This window comes from Struthio camelus, chromosome 2 (assembly GCF_040807025.1).
Source record: "Struthio camelus isolate bStrCam1 chromosome 2, bStrCam1.hap1, whole genome shotgun sequence".
Classification (NCBI taxonomy): Eukaryota; Metazoa; Chordata; class Aves; order Struthioniformes; family Struthionidae; genus Struthio; species Struthio camelus.
Genome location: NC_090943.1, coordinates 78,213,004 through 78,234,614, shown reverse-complemented (window position 1 = coordinate 78,234,614; position 21,611 = coordinate 78,213,004). Strand labels below are relative to the sequence as shown.

General features: G+C 41.1%; 1 protein-coding gene across 3 annotated transcripts in view; it reads left to right on the top strand.

Moving 5' to 3' along the window:
* Positions 1-17,552: 17,552 nt before the first annotated feature.
* Positions 17,553-21,611, top strand: part of COL15A1 (collagen type XV alpha 1 chain) — a 155,462-nt gene continuing 151,403 nt past the window's right edge. For 2 of the 3 annotated variants that reach the window (XM_068931313.1, XM_068931311.1), the window contains exons 1-2: positions 17,554-17,792; positions 17,922-18,004. In XM_068931313.1, coding sequence (XP_068787414.1) covers positions 17,782-17,792; positions 17,922-18,004 — 94 coding nt within the window. In that variant the 5' untranslated portion in view covers positions 17,554-17,781. Of the gene's footprint in view, positions 17,793-17,921; positions 18,005-21,611 lie in introns of all 3 variants that reach the window. The other variant, XM_068931312.1, reaches the window with a different exon arrangement.

Sequence of the window (21,611 nt, the reverse complement as noted above, 5' to 3'; positions counted from 1 at the left end):
GCCACAATGATGGAAAGGCAGAAAAATTGAAGACATGAAAAACTTTCACCCGTGAGGTGAAAACAGCACATGTGTATTGGCTAGTATGTCAGCACCCTTGTATTTCAGAACTAGGTTTAGCACAAGTAATCATCTCTCCCAGAAAACGACCTGAGAAAGTCAAAGCTGGAGTATTGTGGAAGTATGTGAGCAGCAATATCAAAATAAAAGCATAGGATCATAGGATAATTCAGATTAGAATAGACCTCAGAAGATCACGTAGTCCAGCCTCCTGCTCAAAGCAGGGTCAGCTATGAGATCAGGCAAAGCCATGGAAAAAACCCAATGTTAATGAGCTCCACCACTCACGGGACTGTGTCATTTCTTCCCTCTTTTTACATAGGATTTTTTCATGGTGGATATTGTTACAGTATGTTATTAAAGGCTCATCTCCACGAATAGCAAGGATTGCAGAGGAACCCCGGTAACCTAAGCACAGAAACAGAGCACCCTGACCCAGCTGCTCCCAGGGCATCAGGGGAGAGCACGCAGCCCCTTGTCCACATGGGAAGCCCACCTCCGTGAGTCAACGGGAGCAGCTCTCTGGATCGCTTTCCAGACTGAGGAGGGTAACGGCCTGCAGGGGTATGGGACTCACTATGGGATGCTGGGCAAGAGCATCTTTGTTTTGTACAAGACTTGTTATGGAATAGGCAGGGCAGGAACCACAGGTGGGGAAAGGGAGGGATCGCGGTGGTTTGGGGAGGAACAAGCATGGGAAAATAGAGGGATAAGGGGATAAAAAGGTCCAGGCATGTGTAAAGACTTGCTGGTCAGTACACTTTTCTGGCCATGCCCTGAGCCTCCCCTCTGCGGTCTCTCCTGCCTTCTTATTAAACTTCATTTGTACCTGTTTTCCTGGGCGAGGGGGCTCTCTAGTCTGTGTGCATGTGTGTGTATGGCGGTTTAAGTGGCAGCGCGTGGAGTGGGGAGACGGGTGCTAGGGGCCTCTGTGTCTGTGGTGCCAGCTCCTGGAGAGACAGGAGTGCATGAGAGGTCTGAGTGGCAGTAGCTGGGGAAGGGGCCAGGGGTCAGAGAGGACCATACCCCTGGAGTGCCAGCAGCTGAAGAGATCAGAGTGTGTACATACTGTGTGGGTACGTATGTCGGTGTGTAATTGCTAGCAGACATCAAGCTGGATTAGCTGGCTGGAAGGATAAGAGCCAAGCACTGGAGCAGCCAAAAGGGTGGGCTGGCTATTGGAGAGACCAGGGTTGTCTGGGAGGTGGCTCCTGGAGGGACCAGGAGGGCCAAGCCAGCTACTGGAGAGACTGTGAAGTTTGGGGGTTGGGAGTGTCGATGGCCAGTTACTTTCATTCTTATCAATTACAGAGGGTAACAGGATGAGGCCATTGGTGCTGCTTGTGTGTGCATGAATGCTATGCTTTCTCCGTGTTAATCTGTGTGGCTAGCCATGTATATATTTGTATTATATATATGTATGGCTATTGGGAATGTATGCTCAGCTCTCCCACTGGCTGGACCTAAGGAAACGGAGATGCAGCAGCCTCACCTCTGTCAGGTTACTGGACTTAGCAGCCCATAACAGATGTGGTTATTAGTGTTATTAAATCCGTGCAATAGAGAAAATATGAATTTTTTTGTTCAGTCATTTAGAGGAATAAGTAGCATTCTGGACTTCAGGACTCAGGACAGGGTTTTCAAGATAAGTTGGTAAGCCTTATTAAAATAGTTATAGATTAATGAGAAGACTCAATGATACCTAACTACATTTTTCTCCAAAAGAATGTCATTGAAGTGGACATTTGAAAAAAACAGGCTAACAAAAGCTGCATTTTTTCATAACATTTTTGATACATTTTCAGCTAACACTAACAAATAAAATTATGATACAGTAGCATAGGCGTTTTGGAGTCTGTGTTATGGAGCTGCTAGGGCCAACCGCTCCCTAAGGTGAGCCCGGAGCCAGGAGAGATTGCAGTGCAGGCAGGGACACTCCTGTGTTGGGCAAGTTGAGCAGAGTGCTGGTAATAGGGTCCATTGACAGTCCCAGACAAGTCAGTCATGACTCAGATCCAGGGGGGCCCAGCCAGAAGCAAAAGGAGACAGAGCCAAAGATAAGGCTATAGTTTAGGCTGGATGGGTCCATCCTGGAGACAAGCTGGTCCAAAGACAGGTCTTCACACAGGTACACCTAAAATATGGGTGTTTACAGTGCAGGTCCAGCAGGGACTGAAGCCCTGAGCTTGTGCTTAAATGGAGTTCCTGGAGAAACAAGCAGAGGGTGCGAGTCCCTGGTGAAGCTGCTGAGATAAGTAACATCTGTTGGTACATCTGACAATCTGCTACTTTTTTGCATCAAAATGAAGGGAAGTTTTTAAATTACAAAAAAAAAAAAAAAAAGACTTAGAAAAGAACTTGGCAGTATTGGCTTCTCCCCCATGTGCATATTGTCTTCTTAGCAAAAGGTTGATCTTCACATTTACACAGGAAATACAGAGATGAGCAGACCCTAATCACCTTTCTTTGTCTAGATGTACTCATGTTGTTGTGAGTAAAAACCTTTCATCTGAGAGCTTAATGCAGTAGTCTGGTTTTCAAAACTATTTCTTATAAAGTGCATTTGTATAAATTTATAAGTGAGTGTAAGTACTGTCCATGCCATTACATTTTTATTACTGTTCCATCTCTTTTTTTTTGCATAATTATTCATTGCATTTTAGCTTACTGTGTGTGAGCTGTTATCACTCTCAGAAGTGAAAAAATAGAAGCATAGATCGTTGTCTGTGTGTTAATCGCCTAAATATTGTATTCTTTTACATAAGGCTGCAGTTATCTTGTAAGTCTTTCACGTACTTAATCTGATTCCTTACCATTCTGGGTTTTCATTGTCGCATAAAAGGAATGAGCAAATTAAGGCCAGACTAACAAAGGCATAATAAATGCCTGAGAAAATGTTACTGAGGAAAGGAAGTTCATCTAACACAGCTGCCAAGAATGAGGCAAATGAACATCTGTATTGGATTATAATACTGCAGGAAAGCTAAAATGAGTCTGTGCTAAAAGAACCCTCTGTTAATCTTACTTGTTTTTTCCATTTCTCCTTAGTTTATACTTTCTTGGAGCCAAGGAAACATCAGTTTCTTTATTAGTACCACTACCATCCAGATGTGCAAGCATGTGCTTGTAAAACCCCATTTCCATGTATGCCAGCATCAGGGCTAATAACAGCAACAAAAGAGAATGTAAAACTTCAGGTACATTCTAAGAAGTCACTTTTGTAAAGACAGCCCTTAATTAAAACGATCCCTATGCTCTACATCAGCAGCCAGTATTGCCAGAAATTGAGTTATTTTGTGTTCCCTTTCCTGCTATTTCTAGCACTTCTAAGAAAAGAAGAGAAAATTCCTGAGTAACAGAGCAGAATTGTCATGATCGAAGTATAGTCTTGATTTGTGGAAGGACTTCATGTATGTGCACAGGATTGTCTGTTGATTGCATATTAATCACATCTTATTAAATGCACTCATTTGAATGAAAAATTGGAATTTTTTATGTCTTTTGGAAGTTCACCTGTGCTTCAAAAATCCAATGACAATTCTTTTTCTCTGGCGTATTACCAGCTATCACAATTATCTTAAAGTAAATCCTTAATCTACCCTTATAGGATCCCACTTACTCCCCGAGTGGACACCTCCCGTACCGCTATGGCTTGCTACCGGAGGTATAACTGGTTGGTATTTACTGCTTGCTTCTTTTGGCAACATACAACAAAAAACAGAAGCGGGACTTTTTTTGCATATTCCTGAAAACATCCTGCTTTTTGATCCCACGCAAACTTAGAAGCTCAATCTGTTTTAGAAGAGCAGGCACTTCAAGCTGTCTTTGTTTGTTTGTTTGCTATATATATGGCTTTAAATTATGGTTTAATTTAAACAAAACAAAAAAGGTTGAGATTTCCTTGTGTACCACAAGACTGGAAGAGAAATAACTCTTCTCTCTTCTTCTGTTGCTCTGCAGAGTGTCTCTCTTGTGCACATGGTCCTGAGTGATGCAAAAATAACAATATGTGTATAAAATATATTTTTCCCTCTTTGACTTCCTCTCTGCAAAGTATATACTTTGAGGGTTTTTCTTTTCTTTTTGTTGGTGTTATTGTGGAAACAGTACGTTAAAGAAATGGGTTTACACATTTGTGGTGGAAGGTCTGAGGTTTGTGGCTGCAAAAAAAAACCCAAAGCCCGAGAGGAACGCATATGTCTCAAAGATGGTAAAAATAGGAGTGTAGTGAACTGGTTTGGCTAGACAACAATTAAAACAAAGTTAGCTTTTCTTGAAATGTGTTATAGATAAGGAATTAATGTTTGAGGTCTTGAGAAGCAGCTGACAATGTCAATATACCAAGCTCCTAACTCATACCACAGTATCAGGTAGGGCATCACAGTACGGTGCCACAGCAGCAGATATAACTCTGTATCTTAGGCTTGCTTCATATTTTCTGTTCTCTCAGTCCTGTATCACAAGCACAAGTGGAAAACTAAAGTGTGTTAACTTAAAACTGATAAAAAGGAAACTCTGGATAAAGGATTTTTTTTTTTTTTCATCTGAGAGCTGACTAGGTGTCTAAGGGCTTTAGGAATGTGCTGTGTGTGTGCCTAGGAGAACTGCTTGCTGAAGTGTTCAGCATTCCCGATATTAGCTCCTGCCTTTACATGCTTTGTTCTTTGCTAAGCTTTGACTAGTTAACTAGTACAGTTTGCTACCTAGGTTGTCTGCCTTAGGGAATGTAATACATAAAGCTTAAAATAATCCAGCAGTGCCTGATAAGAGACCAGAAAAATCTTACTCGGTTATCCAAGCTTTAAGTCTTTAGAAACGAACATTCTTAGTGACGCTGAATGGCTGAAGTATCGGAAGCGTCTGTCTGTTCTTGGCACAATACTCAAAGCAGACTCCAAGACCGCATCTTGAGAGCAGAGGGAGTAGGCTCCCAACGACTTTTCTTCTGAGGCCAGGCGGTATGGAGGAGGGAGTCATCTATTTTGAAAGACTAGAGAACAAGAGATGAAAGCAAGGGGCTTGGTAAGAACATGGAGAGACAGGCAGTGACAAGGAGCTGGAAGAAAACAGAATCAGGAGAGTGGGCGATGGAGGGGTAAGGGGAATGGGATTCAGTACCCCAGGAGGTACTAACTTCCCCTCACTGTTCGGCTGATTTTTGAAGTACTGAGACATGATGACAGAGGTGAGTATTTGGTATAGAATCTGAACAGTATCCAGTTCATATAAGACTGTATGTCAGGCAAGGGAAAAACAGATGCTCAGTGAGTGAGCACTGCCTAATTTGTGTATTGAACAAGGAAGAAAATAGCAGTATAGGATTTTGCAGCTAAAGGCCATCATAAATAGGCATAAAAAGCCAAATGGAGGGTGATGGAGTGGCCTTAATTCTGTACTCCATGTAATTATTGAATATTTTTAGGAAGCAAGTAATGCATCTGCAGAAACAATCTGTAGCACCAAAATGTAAGGTAAGCCGTTACAGTTGTTTATTTTTAACCAATGAACAAGCTAAAGCTCATGGTATCCCAGCAGCAAAGGAAAAAAAGAGAATGGACACTAAACCTGATTTACTAAGAGCAACAACAAGCATTGATGCCTGATGGACAGGCAATACAATTTGGATTCTGTTGGCTCACGTCAACCAAAATGGACAGAGGGTAGAGTTGTCAAAGACAGGAATTTCCTACCTCCATCGCTGTTTTCCTGGCTTATGTAGGAATGAGATCCTCCCTCTGCTGCTACTGAAATGAAGGCAGCAGAACTCTGTGTCTGTTCTGAAGGTACGTGGGCCCGTCCATATACATGTACTGCTCTGAGCAGCTGCAGCAGCTGCTGCCACTTGCACAACAAAACAGGCAGAAGGTATGGTGGGAAGCAGGGACTGTAGGATGTGAGATGTTCAGTTTGAAGATATAGCAAGCAAATCTGCAGGATATCAGGAAGCGTACTCTTGATCTATTTAAGGACAATAAGAGAAAGAGATGTACTCTTACATGTGTGAATATATATTCAAGAACCACCTAATATACCTGATTAAAGCACTGAACTTATTGGTGGCTGGTAATTTCTTCTCATTCTATGACTAAACCTTTGGACAGCCAAATTTTGTTGTGGCAATAGCTAGCAGCTGAAGATAACCTTTTATGTTACATTTGAAGATGTTGATGACAACTTGTAGGCTATTTCCTACCCACAGAGACCCTCAGCAGTGATGCACGCACAGAATCACAGAACAGCTAGGTTGGAAGGGACCTCTGGAGATCATCTAGTCCAATTACCCTGATCAAGGAGGGTCACCTGGAGCACGTTGCAGAGGACCCTGTCCAGACGGCTTTTGAATATATCCAGCGAAGGAGACTCCACAACCTCTCTGGGCAACCTGCTCCAGGGCTCAGTCACCCTCACAGTAAAGAAGTTTTTCCTCATGTTCAGAGGGAACTGCCTGTGCTTCAGTTTCTGCCCGTTGCCTCTTGTCCTGTTGCTGGGCACCACGGAGAAGAGTCTGGCCCCATCCTCTTGACACCCTCCCTTCAGATATTTGTCTACATTAATCAGATGCCCCTCAGTCGTCTCTCCTCCAGGCTGAACAGGCCCAGCTCCCTCAGCCTTTCCCCACAGGAGAGATGCTCCAGGCCCCTCATCACCTTTGTAGCCCTCCGCTGGACTCTCTCCAGGAGTGCCATGTCTCTCTTGTATTGAGGACCCTGGAACTGGACTCAGCACTCTAGGTGAGGCCTCCCCAGGGCTGAGGAGACAGGCAGGATCACCTCCCTCCACCTGCTGGCAACACTCTTCCTCATGCAGCCCAGGACACCATTGGCCTTCCTGTAAGCAAAGGCCCATTGCTGACTCATGCTCAACTTGTCCACCGGGACTCCCAGGTCCTCCTCTGTGGAGCTGCTTTCCAGCAGGTCAGCCTCCAGCCTGTACTGCGGCATGGGGTTATTCCTCCCCAGGAGGAATTATACAAAGCACTGTACATACATATGGTCATATTTCTGTGCTCCCTGCTTTCTTTCTATTGCCCTTTCCTACCTAGTGGTTCTCAGTGCATTGCTGATGTATCAACATCAGAATGAAATGAGAGTTTCAGCAATCTGACCTTTTACATAGGGCTGTGTAGGGGAGTTACAGGCCATATTTGGTACAGATGAGTTATGCTTCAGCAAATGCTAAAGGAGCCTAGCCCCGACACTCTCGGGGCATATCAGATAGGTGCTGCAGCATGGCTGTGGATAAGGTGACCTGGGGGCTCCTACTGGTCTGCAATGTGGACAGAGCACTCTGAACTGTGAAGCCACTATTGAGGGTGGCCTCAGGAACATTGGTGTGGTTACCAAGGCTGGCTCTGGGTCCTGTGCTTGAAAACAGGAAAGAAAGCATGAGCTGTCTAGGTAACTGGCAGGATTGTAGGCATGGTGGTTTGTGGACAAAGGCCTCGTGTTCTGGTGTTTTCTAATAGTCTAACTACTAGATATTAGAGAAGAATTTAGGCACATAAATGACATCATTACTTTTTTCTTCTGAAAATACTAGTTCATTTAAGAAGAGATTATGTCTAGCTTTAAGCATTGTCTTCTGTGAATTCTTCTAGCAGTGCTGAACCGTCTTTGCTGGTATGTCAGAAGACGTGTTTGTTTGGATTATGGAGGGGAGAGAGGAAGACAGTGGGGTTTTTTTCCTTCCAAAGAGCTTTTTGCAAAGCATTATTGCTTATGTTTGTGTATTGAATAACTTCTCTGTCACGGACGAGTGTGGAGTGATACACTTTACTCATAAGAGGGAAGCAGCAATATGTTTTATTGATATAAGTTACTGGTTTAACAAAGATCAAAGGTAAATAAGACAGTGGTTTAGCGAGATTTGATGGCAAGGTTCACTTGGTTATTTACTGCATAGATGACAGCATCAGACGAAATCATCAAGGAGACCCTCCTGTTGAGTCATGGGGTTCAGGGTGGACTCTTTTGCTTTCCAAACTCCTAGCCAGTGCCAGACTTGGTCAATGGTTCACAATCAATCCGAGATTCACTTGGCAAAGTTTGCAAAGTCTCAGGGTGCTATTAGGCGCTTACCGAGGATCTGTCGAGGGCAAGGAATCTCTCGACCTCGAGGAGTAACCCCCGCTGTACAGCTGCCTTGCAGGAGAGCTCAACGGGCCCTAGGCTGCAGCACTATTTATGGGCGCGGAATTTGATTCATGGTCATACAATATTTGGTGTGGAGGTTTACTTTTTTGCTGCTCTCATGCCAGGTGTGGGGAAAGATACCTTTTTGCTGATCTCATGCCGCATAGGGGAAAATGCACCCCCTTTTGTTGCTCTCATGCCCGTTTCTGGCCTCACCATCTGCAACCAGTATCGTCTAGTTCCTACTGGTCAGCCCTGACATTGTCAGCTGTTAGCGCTCGGTTGGAGCCTGAAATAAGGGAGTTGCACTCTGCAACACCTTGGGCTTGAGACTGTAGGCGGGGAGGGGGTAGTTGTGCTCTGCCACATCCTCTTAAAATAAAAAAAGGGTAAAAGAATGTCAGATTTAAACCTTGTGAGTCCTGTTGTTGTTCAAAGCTTACCTCGCCTCCATCTTATTTTTAAGATACACAACTAACTATATTTTAAAATTTGGATTAAGAGTCAAGTCCCTTTGTAATGTGTTTATTTTTATCTTATAACTGAGTAGTTATGCTCTTGTAACAGTCACAGGCAGCACAGGTAGCACTTTCTGTCCTACATGGTATTGTTTTTCCTTTTTGTGGTAGTTAAATGCCTAGCTTTTCTTCTTTCCTCCACTCCCATAAATAGCAGGTTACCTTACCTCTGGGTGATTCATTTTTACCCTGTTTTGCCTCATCCTGAACTACCAAAAATTAGTAAGAAGAAGAAAAGTCATAACTGATATTGTGAAGACAAGCACTGTGAACAGCAGAATTGACTACATTTTGTGAAGAGAGGGAGGGCAGTTCACAAAATTGCATGAAAGTAGTCTGTCAGTTGGAAAACCTTTCCAAAAAATACTTTGCTGAAGGAGAAACAGATATACTTGAACAAGAGTGAAGAATGTATTTATCTGCTAAAATGTGGTGCCAGACTAAGGCATTCATGTAGTGTCCTTCTTTTTAAAGTTCTTTAATAGATGGTAATCTCAAAAAAAAAATAAATTCCTATTACTTCTGTTCCTGATACTTTCGAAAGCTTTTCAGAAATACGCTTTTACCCAAAATTCAGGTGTTTTACAGAATCTCTCTAAAATGGAGCTTGATCCCAGATTATGAGATCATAAATTTGAATTTTATATTTTAGTTTTCTTTTCTCAGCATTTTCCTTGAACCAAGAAGTAGAGATTATTCTAAAAAGAGTCAGTTCTCATGACTTAACTCATATATTTAATGACTAACAACTAAAGTGAGGCCTCTATGCCTATCATCTTACTTGTGTCAGCTACCTATAGCTGTAGAAAATTTTGTTTTCCTTCTTAAAGCCCCTGTAATGTTTGCTGATGCACATTCTTTTTGCTCTATATCCCACACATACAGGTGTATAGCGCCTCCAAGTAGTAACATACTGACATAGAAGATGTTCATTTTTCTCGGTGAATTTGGAGACGCATTCTCTAACAGTCAACTGTTGCTGCCTAATTGCTGCCTGTGGGTAGTAACTGGCTGCAGCCAGGTGCCCATTCACCTGGGGCTTGGCAGACCTGTCCAGCTAGGACTGGAACCCAATTGTTGGCTATTCACCTTGTGTAGTAAGAGACCTGGCTGGTTCTGTCTTGTGCCTCTGCTCAACGCCTCTTTGGACCAGTTTGCAAGTTTCACTCATGCCCCTTAAGCCTCGGTTTCTGTTCCTGACTGTCCAGCCCTGCTAAGTCCTTATCCCTGTTTCTAATTTGCCGTTCATGCAGAGGAAAAAAAAGAAAAAAACCCTAAAGAAGACTGCCTGCCCTCTGGAGAGGTGCATTCAGCTCACAGCACTGACTCCGGGCTGTGCTCCTGATGGCAGCGCTCCAGAACTGCTTGCTTCCCATGCAGTTAGAACTGCGTGTTTTTCTTAACTCTCGTGTCAAGACAGGTGTTTTCTCTTACGTGGGTATTCATGCCATTTAAGTAGCCAGGACCCTGTTCCATCCTTGGTATTCCCTTTTGTGTGCTTGCCGTTTCTGTTCTTAAACCCTCTCGCTGCCTTTCGGGAAGGACAGCCTATTCCATAGCTGCTGTCTGAAGCTGCTCTAGAAACCACTCGCATGTTCCTTGCAGCTGGTGAGCAGCAGAGAGCCAGAGCCCGCATGGGGCTGGCCTGGTTCTCCTGTGAGTTGCTCAGTATCTCTGGTGACTGTACTTAAGACTTGTAGCCTCTTCAAGGCAATGGGACTTGCTTCCTTATTGCACCCTGGCTACTATTTAGAAGGAAATAACGTGAATATATAGGAGAGGAAATAATGTGTTTTCTCCGTGGTAAGTTCATTCTGGGTGAATTAGAAAAATGATCCAGAGGGGGAAAAAAACTGAATTACACTGGTAACAAAAGAACATCATGCTTTAATAAGCATGCACTTTTCGTTACAAGGGGCTGTTGACTGGATTAAAATGAAAAAAAAAAACCAAACTGAAGAATGCAACTTAAGACATAAAAATTGGCGCTTATATTTAAGGAGGCAGGCTGTTAGGATGGTCACTGCTTTGAGAATTAAAGCTATTCTTGTCTCTTTAGCAACCTAAAGGAAAAAAGGTATGGACTTTCTTTTTCCCTTATAATTTTCCAGTAGACTGTTTCAAAGACAGTTTGAAAAATCTTTGCCGTGTCTGCTTTTGGATATAATTAGCTCTCCTGATCATTACAAAATATCTTATAATTTTAAGACGGATGGATGACTTCATTTTGTCTAAGTAATATAACAGCTGCTGAGCTCTAGGCTACATGAGATGTTGGGAAGGAAGAGAGAATTATTACAAAGATCTTTGGGACACCGCTCCTCTGTGTTAGCGAGCACGGCTGCTTCCCTACAAAGTGTACGATTTTGTCACTTTGGAAGTAAACTTTGGTGTTATCAGAAATATACCTGCACAAACACAATTATAACCAGCCTGTTAACCAATGTATTCATCATATTGAGATCATCATACACCAAGACCTTGCTTAACTGACATTTTCCCTCTGACCATAACCGACAGCTAGTGAGAGCTGTCACTGCTAAACTTCCTGAGGCAGAGAACTGCTGTTCTTCCATCTCTACTGTTTGACATCTCAACTTAATATTGTCATGACTTTGTTCTGAGTCGATCTGAATTTTACTTTATATCTTAATTTCATTTCTTTATGTCCTAGATTTTATTTAAAGAAACCTTAAAAGCCCTAAATTCAAAGCAAATATGTCCTGAGGTCATTTAGGAAGAAGGAAAGAGAAACGAGTGAATGCCTTTTTTACTTAAAAAAGTATATTTCTCACTAACATTTAATATCAAATACAAAGTGATGCAGGCAAGACAGGTATAAGCAGTTCTGTGTCTACCATTGACCAATGTATGTGTGTACACAAAGTTCTCTTTCTCTAGATAAAAACTTATTTTTTGTGGGGAATGGAGAAAGGAGGTAGAGGGGAAGCTAGCATTTTCAAACAGACTTGTGTGAATATAAGTGCGTAGAGGATCAGCTCTGCTCTTTCAGTGAAGATAAACACATATAGCCGAGAGTAAAGTGAGGAAGTCCTTTGTTTCACTAGAAGTCTGAGGACTTACTAGATTATTTGCCACCAGCTTGTGGTATGAATGTTGGCACTTGCTGGAGTGCAATGTCAGCTGCAACCCAAGTGCCCCTGGTGACCAAACCGAAAAAAAGAAGCTTTATCATCCTGCAAATCTGTCTGAGATGACAAATACTAAGACTCTCTGTGAAACCCAGAGGTATCTAAACTACTGCTGGTATCTAAACTATCTGTTCCAGCTGGCTAGTGAAGAGAGCTACTCCTACAGCTAAACCATCCAGGGCTGCCCTCTCTTGTCTTCTGACAGACTTCTCTGAGTATTCACGCAGAAACTATTACCTGCAGATGGTTAGGGATAGTTTCACAGGATGTGACCTAAAATAACCAAAATTATCAAGCTGTAGATTTAACTAGCCTATGTAACCACCTGTTTATGATGCTGAAGTCTTTACTTTCATTGTGCAGTCAGTCATTACATCTTTAGACCTTCTACAGAATATTCTACAGTGAATTGCATGTCACTCCTTGAATATTCTTAGAGTACACAGCAGAACAGAGTACTCATTGTACTGCTGCATGTCTGCACAGCAGTGCAATAGATACCATAAGGAATGACAATTACTCAGTTCTAGATCTTGTACTCCTTTTACTAGTGAAAGGAGATTATCGGTTGTGGTCATGTTATCAGGATGATTTAGAAAGCAGAAATTTGAGACAGCAACCTAATACTGAATAGAAGTTTGGCGTTTGCATTGCCTTGTGATTGGCCTACAAGGTAGGGTATTACTTTTCTGAGAACCCCTACTTCCTTCACATAAACCAGCGCGACAGGAGGTTTGTCCCTGTGTAAAATACCATACTTTTCACAAGTTTATCTTAAGGCAATGAAAAATGTAGTCAGGGTGGTTACTCCTTGGTTAATCAGTTACTCTAACCATTTAAAAAAGGAATTGAAAATATTTGAATAAAACTAATTTGCACAGAACGGGTAGAGGCATTCTGGTAAAACTTGTTTTACTTCCTAGACCCTGTAGAGGATCCTTTGTGCATGTAGAGGAAAATGGTTCTTCACCTCAGCTGAATATGAAGACAGACAGTGAAATGGCTGCATATAATTCTTTGCGGGTCTATTCATAGGAAAGGAATGTTTGACATTTAGTCTGAATAGAGCCTTTCAGTGCAATGCGTGTCCTTAACATAACTAAAGCTATTTTTTTTAAAAATATGCTTTAAAAATACATACTGTGCTACTAGTGATACATTCATTTAATGAAGCAATAGGATCAATGTTGACACACAAGTGCATTTAAATTATAGGCAAAACATCTACTTCTGCTTGTTTCTACAGTTCTCTCACAGGCTGTACTGTATAACTTCAATTGCTTGTTCAATTCCTGAACACTGACCATTTTGCATTCTGACTTTGTGTCTATGCTATAATACTATACCAGTATTATAAACTTCAGGAAGAGTTCAGCCACTTCTGGAATTGTTAATTTTTGTAACCCTGTTACCAATTGCTAAAGATTTGTTAATAGTTCTAGGATCCTTATGTTTTAGAATAGAAACTTAAGATTTGATAGGGCATACAGACACTCGTGTGGGGCAATCAGAAGTATTGAAATATCTTGATTCTTAGCGTATACCACTTGAACCATTACTGTACTGCACTGGGAGTGAGACATGCTTTGCTAGCGGGTTTCACAGATGCTTGTTTATAGCAGAAGCATGAGAGGATGCAGGAATTTTGAATTCTATTTGAAGTTTTGGCTGGAGAAAGGGAAGGAAAAATAAAAATGTTCTAGCAGATATATGCCCTTCTACTTTCCCACCGTGAACGACTTTTTTGCCACATCCCTTTCAGATATTCTTCTATCTGTATCTGTAGTCCAGCCCTCCTTGCCTCCCTCATTTCTGTTCCAAAGCCTCCTCATTTGAGGCACAGCGTTTTCCCTCTTCTAGTCATGCAGCCTAGACAAAGTGTAGAGAAGTATGCAGTTCCCCCTCCCCAAGTCTAAATATTTATCTTTGTTTTCCTTGCCACTAGGTAGTGACAGGTCACATTTCCAGACTTGCCTGTCCTTCCTCTTCTTTCTTATTTGCTTTTAGTCCTTTTCTTCTTAGCTTTGTCCCCCTCTCTTCCCAATGTATTGTCCCAGGCTTTTCCTCCAGTCAGTGTTATTCCCCCTTTTGTGCTCTTTTCATGGTGATATTTACCTACCCTCTGCACTAGTCTGGTTCCCCTCATATCCACCTCTGCACCCAACAGAGCAGGTCTCTTCCCTCCCAACTGATGGGAGATGCCTTTTCTCCCAGGGTTTCCGTCACAAGCTTCAGGTCCCTGATTTCTCTTTGCTTCCTTTGCCAGCTAGCCCCAGCCATGCGAAAGATTTTCCATTTTTTCCAGTGCTCTTTATAAACTGAGAGGGAATGATAGAGGAGGGAGAAACATTCAAATTACATGAAATGAAACACTAAACAGCTAGGAAATGACAGAATTCTTGGCCTCTGTGATCTTAATTGGCACCTTCCTGTAGAGTACAGGACAGGCCTAACTTTAATTGCTTACATAAATGCACACTCTTATTCCTTTATAAGGAGGCATTAAAACAGCATTTGTAGATTTTTTTAAAGTTTCTTGAAAGGTACCTTGTTTAGAGGAGCGAAAAACAGAAAATGCGGAGTCTTGAAATATTGTTATGATCATGAAAGTGATTGCTTGGCAGAAGTTATCCAATGATATTCAAAGATAAAGTACATATGACCAAGTCTGATGATGGCATGAGTTTTTTTAATAAGGACAAAGGCAGACTGTAAAGAATTATAAAGTAATCTTCCAAGAGCAAAAGACTGGAAGATAAGATGGTAGATGAAGTTCAATTTTACCATTCATCGTAAATGTATTTACACATTGAGAGAGGGAGGAGAAATCCTAACCATGCATAAAATTATCACTCAGGAATAAATTATTGGGCTTATCAGTGTTCCACAAAAAAGTCATTTTTGGTCAAGAAAGTATGCAAATTGTTTCAGGAAGAATATAGAGAACATCATTGTTATGTCACTATATAATCTTGGGATTATTTGCATCATGTGTGGTTATGGTTCTCCCACCCCCCTCTAAGATCAGAAGGGATGTACCAGAACAGAAGAGACTCAAGAGGAAGGCTACAAAGATGAGTGAAGGCGTGGAATGGCTGTAGAACAAGAAATGTCCGAGTTAAGATTCCTCAGTATAGAAAGCAGACAAGTGAAAAAGACGTAAGAAAGGCCTATAAATCACAGACAGCATTGAGAAAATAGAAGGGCCAGTGGACAGGTAATCCCTATTTAACATAAGAACTAAGAGGCATGAAACAACATCAGCAGGACCCCAGTTCAAAATGAACAAGTAGAAAGTCCTTTGTGACAGACGTAACTGAGCTGTGGAACTGCTTGCTGCAGGACATTGTGAGTGTCAAACATTTAGGCACGCTCAAGAGAAGTATGGGCAAAAGAAAACACTTTTGCTCTCTTCTAGCATGTTTTTTTGATTCTCTTCTAGCTCACCCAGGCCTTGGTGCATACTACTTCTCTAATGCTGAGCTTGCACAAGGGTACTCTTGTGGTGCTGGTATATAGGCTAGAGATGTGCAGCTAAGAAATTTGTGTTGCAAAGTCAGGAAGAAAGTATTATTTAACACAGAGATGACCAAAAGCAGAAGAACACCCAGCTCATTCCTAACTTAGTGAATGAGTTAGAGTGGTAATAGCAGCAGTTGAAATAGTTGCTGTTTGAAATATTAAGGAAAGCAATTAGTTGACAGAGTTGAGAAAAGTAAATAAAACTGCTTCGTGGAAAATAGATATTTTTAACCAGCAGGAAAACTGAAAGCCTAGATGAAGACAGCTGGAGACGGTACTGAAGGAAAGCGCTTATGTCCTTGTTCAAATGAGTCCCACTGTGTTTAAAATAGAAGAGGTACAGTAAAGTTAAAACTGAGTGGATATGTACAAATGTCGCTGCCCTTGTGGGGAGCAAGTTACAGTTAGGAGTCATAGAGAAACTGTTAATACTCTGTAATTGTTAATACTGCAAATGAACACTAGGAATTCAAGAAATCTCAAGGCACTATACAAAAGTAGGGATAATAAACTGTTTACGGTTAGAGATTTCTCCACTGCCATCCATTTAAGTCTAATGGAATTCAGAGGTCAAGACCATGGTTTGCTTTGCTTTCCGTTATCCAGTTGCTCTAAAAATACTCAGGATTGGCCAGACATCCACCTTAAAATATCCAGCAGAAACTAAAGGCTTTTTTCAGTAGCATTTCATGCAGCTCATCTGCATGAACAGTGTAGTTCCTATGGGAGGAGGAGAGATGTTACTTCCTTTTTCTACAGGCTTTCTGAAGACAGAGGAAAAACCTGGCCAGTTAGAAGAATGTTAAAATAGAAGGAATGTTAAAATACAATAGAAGAAATGTTAAAAATGTTTTGTCAGGACTAATAATGGTTCTTGCTAGCTATTGTTAAAGGTTACATCAAAGAACTGGAAAATGAGTGCTTGATCTCTTGCTTCCTTATCACTAAACAGAAAATGGATAGTGGATATTGCCGGTATGTGGCTCAACTAAAACAATACCTGAAGAGAGCTGAGCTAGGTGACATTTCTAATCTAGAATGGGAGTCTGGAGTAAAGTCAAGATTCTTACTTTTATGACCGCTAAACTCATAAAAAAAAAAAAAAAGGAAAGAAGGAAAGAAGGAAAGAAGGAAGGAAGGAAGGAAAGAAAGAAAGAACGAAAGGAAGGAAAAAGAAACAATCAATCGAACAAACAAAGTAAAACCCAAAACTCAAGCATTTTAGTTGTTGTAGAATGAAATCCTTAGTTCTGCTGATTGCTGGAGTTTTTCCTTTCATTACTGTGTTAGCTCACCTCTGTTCCAGGTAAGTCAGGTTTTTTGATTTGAGTATCCTTAAGCCATCTTCAGCACCTTCCAGCCTAGATACTCCAAAAAACCATGAATCCTTTTCCACATGCAATGTCTTTCAGGCTCAGCAAATACATATTTAGGCTCCCTCCTGCTCCAATCAAAAAGTGATGATTGCTGTCTTTCTTAAAAATCCTATGACTTAAAAATTGTCTGACTACTCTCAAGCTTATTCTTTCCAAACTTCTTACTTGAGCAGGAATTGGCTATGAGGAACTACATCTGGAAAAAAATAGACTTTTCATGAAGTTAGGAGGGAGAGGTGAAATAACACTTTCAGTGGAAACTATTAGAAATGCTTAGCTACAGGATCTCTATAGCAGACAAATGTACGTATGTATAGCTACTGAGGCAGATACATACTGCTAAACTACACTAAGGATGTAAATCTTTGTAAATAAATTCCTATTTACAAATAAACTTGGAAAAATTGTCATAAAAAAGGATGTGGTTGGAAATGTCTCTGCAGGTAACGCAGGAACTGTAAGGTAGTGCCTAGTATATGTTGCAGTTTAACTGTCACTGCTCTGCCCTACTTACGTATTAAAACTTGCCCATGTTAAAGTCTGGTTAAAATGACCAGAGGTATGTCCCATTCCGTATGAAAATGCATAATATTGGCTATATAACGCTGAATGGGAGGATGCTGGAGGTCATGTTTTATTGGGTGAGTGAGTGGAGGTGATGAGTGGGAAGGGGAGACAAGCTGGAGAAGCTGTGCTGCGATGTAGTTTCAGCAAGACGACAAAAGGATAGCACTGGGATGATGCATGCTAGCAAGGGGTGTCCCTCGATAAATAAAGGAGGAAGTTTTAGGCTGTGGTCTGACAGGAAGGTCTACGCGGAGTCAGATTTCAGTGCTGGAGCTCTGAAGTGCAGTGAGTCACCGAAAGAGAGCCTGAGAGCTGCCTTTGTTCCACTTGTGTCCGGACGCTGGAGGAGAAACAGCAGGCTCCAGTTTTTATTAACTTCTTATTTTCATAAGCATATAACTCATGTTCAGTGAACTTCTTCCCCACTTGAAGCCTTTCAACTGACTTTCAAAAAATGCTCTCATGGTAAGAACTCTCACTTCTGAATTTTCTCCTTTCTTTTTTCCCCCCGTATGCTTCTGCATTACACTCTTCGGTCTCACTCTTTTTTCTTTCCTTCCCTCCCTTCTCCGCTTTTTGGTACACCTGCTCCAGGCATGCCTGGTGGACCTGGGACTTGCTACTACTGCTCTTAGGCTTGTCCATCCATGTCGGTTCAGCAGCTCAGATCATAGAAGGTAAGATTTCTCCAAATCACTTCCATAAATTGAGAGTAACAGTTCATTTTAAAATAAGCGTTCCTAATATGGAAAGACTCTTCATTTCAGCTCTTCGTTGTCTCTGCAGCTTGCTGTTCTCTGTTTCACTTAGGGAGGTTGCTGCAAGTTAAGAGCTTAAATTGTCATTCATTCTGGGGAAAAAACGTAAATATGCCGGTCTGCAGACAAGGCAGCACGTCTGCATGTCTGCTCTCTCAGTGTTGCTTCAGAGCGTAACAATCAACAGAAAGCACTTCATAGAAGCTGAGAACAATGAATGCTCTGGGAAGCATAAATTCAGAGAAAGGTAGCAGAAGGCATTTAGGACAGAGGAATGCATCGCTGTGGTGGTGTCAGGATCGTGCCGAGTGTGGCGTCACTGCAAAGACACAGATGTGATGCTTTCTCTGTGTGCAGAGGTTTCTCCTGAAAAGTGTCTGAGCAAATTGTGATTTTTAGATCTCTTGAGTTGACAGTAAATGTCTAGTTTTGCCAGCATAGCCTTTATGGCCTTTCAGTGAAAGGTCTTTCTGTAATTACTGAGTGTATGCTCCTGCAACCCAGCCAAATCTCTCTGTATTCCTGGAAGGCATAGCCTCAGATTTCATTTAAGAGATACGGCACTGATTTAAAAGTTTATATGCAATTTTGAGAAAAGTGAAAATGCTTGAAATATTATTTTTCCTGTATGGGCAATGACATTAATCATAGAGTTTAGCACTATCCCAGACAAAAACACGTAAAATGACACCTAGTCAACACCTAGACAACTACAGTGACAGGAACATTAGAAATGTATTGAAGGGGAAAGTAGATATCGAATGTGAAAAATTTAACATTGCTCAGACATTTTCCCCCTTCAACCGATACTGGCACAGAATCGATGACACAACTAATAGCCAAAGCTCTAACTAGTCGTTTCAACAGGAGAAAAGGCCACAGGTAATTACTAATAAATGCTCTAAGTGCACATGACAAATAGGTACTACTGTATTATAGTTAATTAATTAAGGAAACAAATTGGAGACAGAAATACAACATATAGCATATACCATGAAGATACATTTGTTGCATCAGGTGAAAATGATTTTTTCTAGCTGATGAATGGTATTGCAATGAGTCAGATGTGGACTGGACAGTGGAACAGTTTGACACATAAAAATTAATAAGCAGGATCTTATTAACTACTTTAGGCACAGGGATAAAAAGAATAAATTTTGATTTGCCACACAGCTGCTTTTTTGATGGGTCTGTACCAGTTTCTAATACCTGAAGGCTTCAGCAGTTTAAATACCCTGTCCTGTGAAAGTAAGCTCAGAAGTCAGGAGTGGGAAAGATAATCCCTACTGACGTGGGACAGCTTCTTCCTATGCAGGATCTTGTTAAAGCTGGAATGACTCCCAACCTCAGTCACAAATCAATATCTCATTACATTTGGGATTTTGCAAGTCTCCTTAGGTTGCTGGAGACTTGGAGACTGTTCTGGGAAAGTGTTACTGCATATTTGTCCTGGCCTAATACTCTTCCCTAGGCATTTGCTGCTGCCGCAGTCGGAGGCAGAAGCCTGACAGGGTCTTTGATCTGAGCAGGTATAACCATTCTTCCCTTAATACTAAAGTCCCTGTTTCAAAACGTTTACTAGAATGTTGTTACTCTGATTTGTAACTGCCTCACATAATAGGGATCTCATGCCTTCTATTCCTCAACACAGGCCTATATTACAAGCAATATTCTCCTCATGCTTGGTCTACAAGTTTCCTTTCCCTGAAATCATGCAATGAGGTGTTGAATGCTAGAAATAGGACTAATCTTCCTTTCCTTCTAGTACTGCAAATATATGAAAAATATAAATAATCCCTGTAACTGTTGGATAGTAATGGGACATATACTTCAATTCTTCTAGTCCCTCCATTGCACAAAGAACATCTGTTTCTTTTCCTGCACTTTCCTGTAGTAACAGAGTGCACAGTAATAAATTGGATATTTAAGGTGGGCTTTCATTTTTGGAGACACAGGGAGATTAATTGACTCTGCTCTTCAGGCTTTTTGCTGTTAAACTAATGCCTGATCCAAAGTCCCTTCTTGTTACTATCTCCTTTAAGGCAATTGCTTTCCAGGATTCTCCAGCCCACTGGATATCCTCGTGCTGCCTTTCTGAGGCTGACCACTCCTCTCTCGCCATAAGGCACCTGTGGCTGAAAGCCACAGCCTAGTCCTGGGTCCAGAAACATTTTACAAGCTGATCTGTGCAACCTTATTTCTGAGTAATGAATTAGACATATTCTGCTTGTAGATACATGTCCTCTCTGCTTTATGTTAAAAAAAAAAAAAAAACTTACCCAAAGAGGAAGGAAAAAGCAAATCTGCAGACATTAAATTTACCTGTTAAAATAAGATGTGCAAACTCTGTTTTACATTGCATGTTTTTCCGCTAGATATGTTTCCTTATTCTGTTGCTGTTGCTAAAGTGGATGGTTATTTATAACTCTAGGTTCCATTTTATGTAAGAGGAACTGGGAATGACTAAAAGTGCTTTTAGAGGAATGGTACGGGTCCTTTTTGCGATACCATTGTACAGATAGAGTATATGGAAGAGGAAAAAAGGAGCTTGAGATGTTCTTGAGTTGATTAAACAATGTCAGGAAAAAACTCATGGATTAAATTATTGCTAGCTAATGAAGGATAGGAAAGGAATAACTTATTTTCTACTAACCTGAAGACCAGCAACGGCACTCAGAGATTTTTAAAGGAGAAAAGTTTGTCATCTTGGCCTACACCCATCCAGCAATCTCTTCAACGAGGTCCAGTGGATCTGCTTACCGGTGTGTGATTAGGCAACAATGGCCCTGCCTTGCTGTCAGAGGGCTGTAGTTCTGTCATGCCTTTGCAAGAGACATTAGTAGGATTAATTGGAAAATTTTGATCAGTTTCCTGTTGAGAAAAGGGTTTTGACCAGGTGTTCCTCTTCTTGAGGAAATTATATACTTCTGGACAACTTCTCTAGGTGAAGAGGAAAGAAACTGAAAAAGAGGAAGAAAAGTGTAAGAGAAAAATTCAGTTGGCATTTTTGGAAATTGTTAGAGAGCTTCAGGGTTCTACTTTAGATTTTTACGGAATTTTTTGTTATGTTGAGAGTTTCAGAAGAAGTGGTGCATTCATTTCTAAGTCCCAGAAGGTCTGACTGCTACTTGCATTTTTAAAAAGGACAGACAATAAGAGAATATTTAGAACCTTTTATTTAAAATCAGGAGTGACTAATTCACAATGCCAGCTGAAAACCCTTCTTGGCTAAAATTACATCTGTTTTATTAAAATAAAGTTTGATCTCTGTTATGTGATTAGTAGATCAAGCTATATGTTGTGATGGAATATAAACAAAATTGAAACATTCTGATTCCTAATTTTAAAATACCGTTGCATTTTCTGTGAATTTATGAAGTTTGGTCGTCATTTCATCAAAACCCTCAAAAATATCTGGGTTTTATTTTGGAATGAAAATGAAGAGGAGTTCTGGCATCTCAACAACTCCTGTGAGTTAGAATTCAGAATTCTGACTAGCTTTTGGAAGAAGATTTTAGTCCCTTTC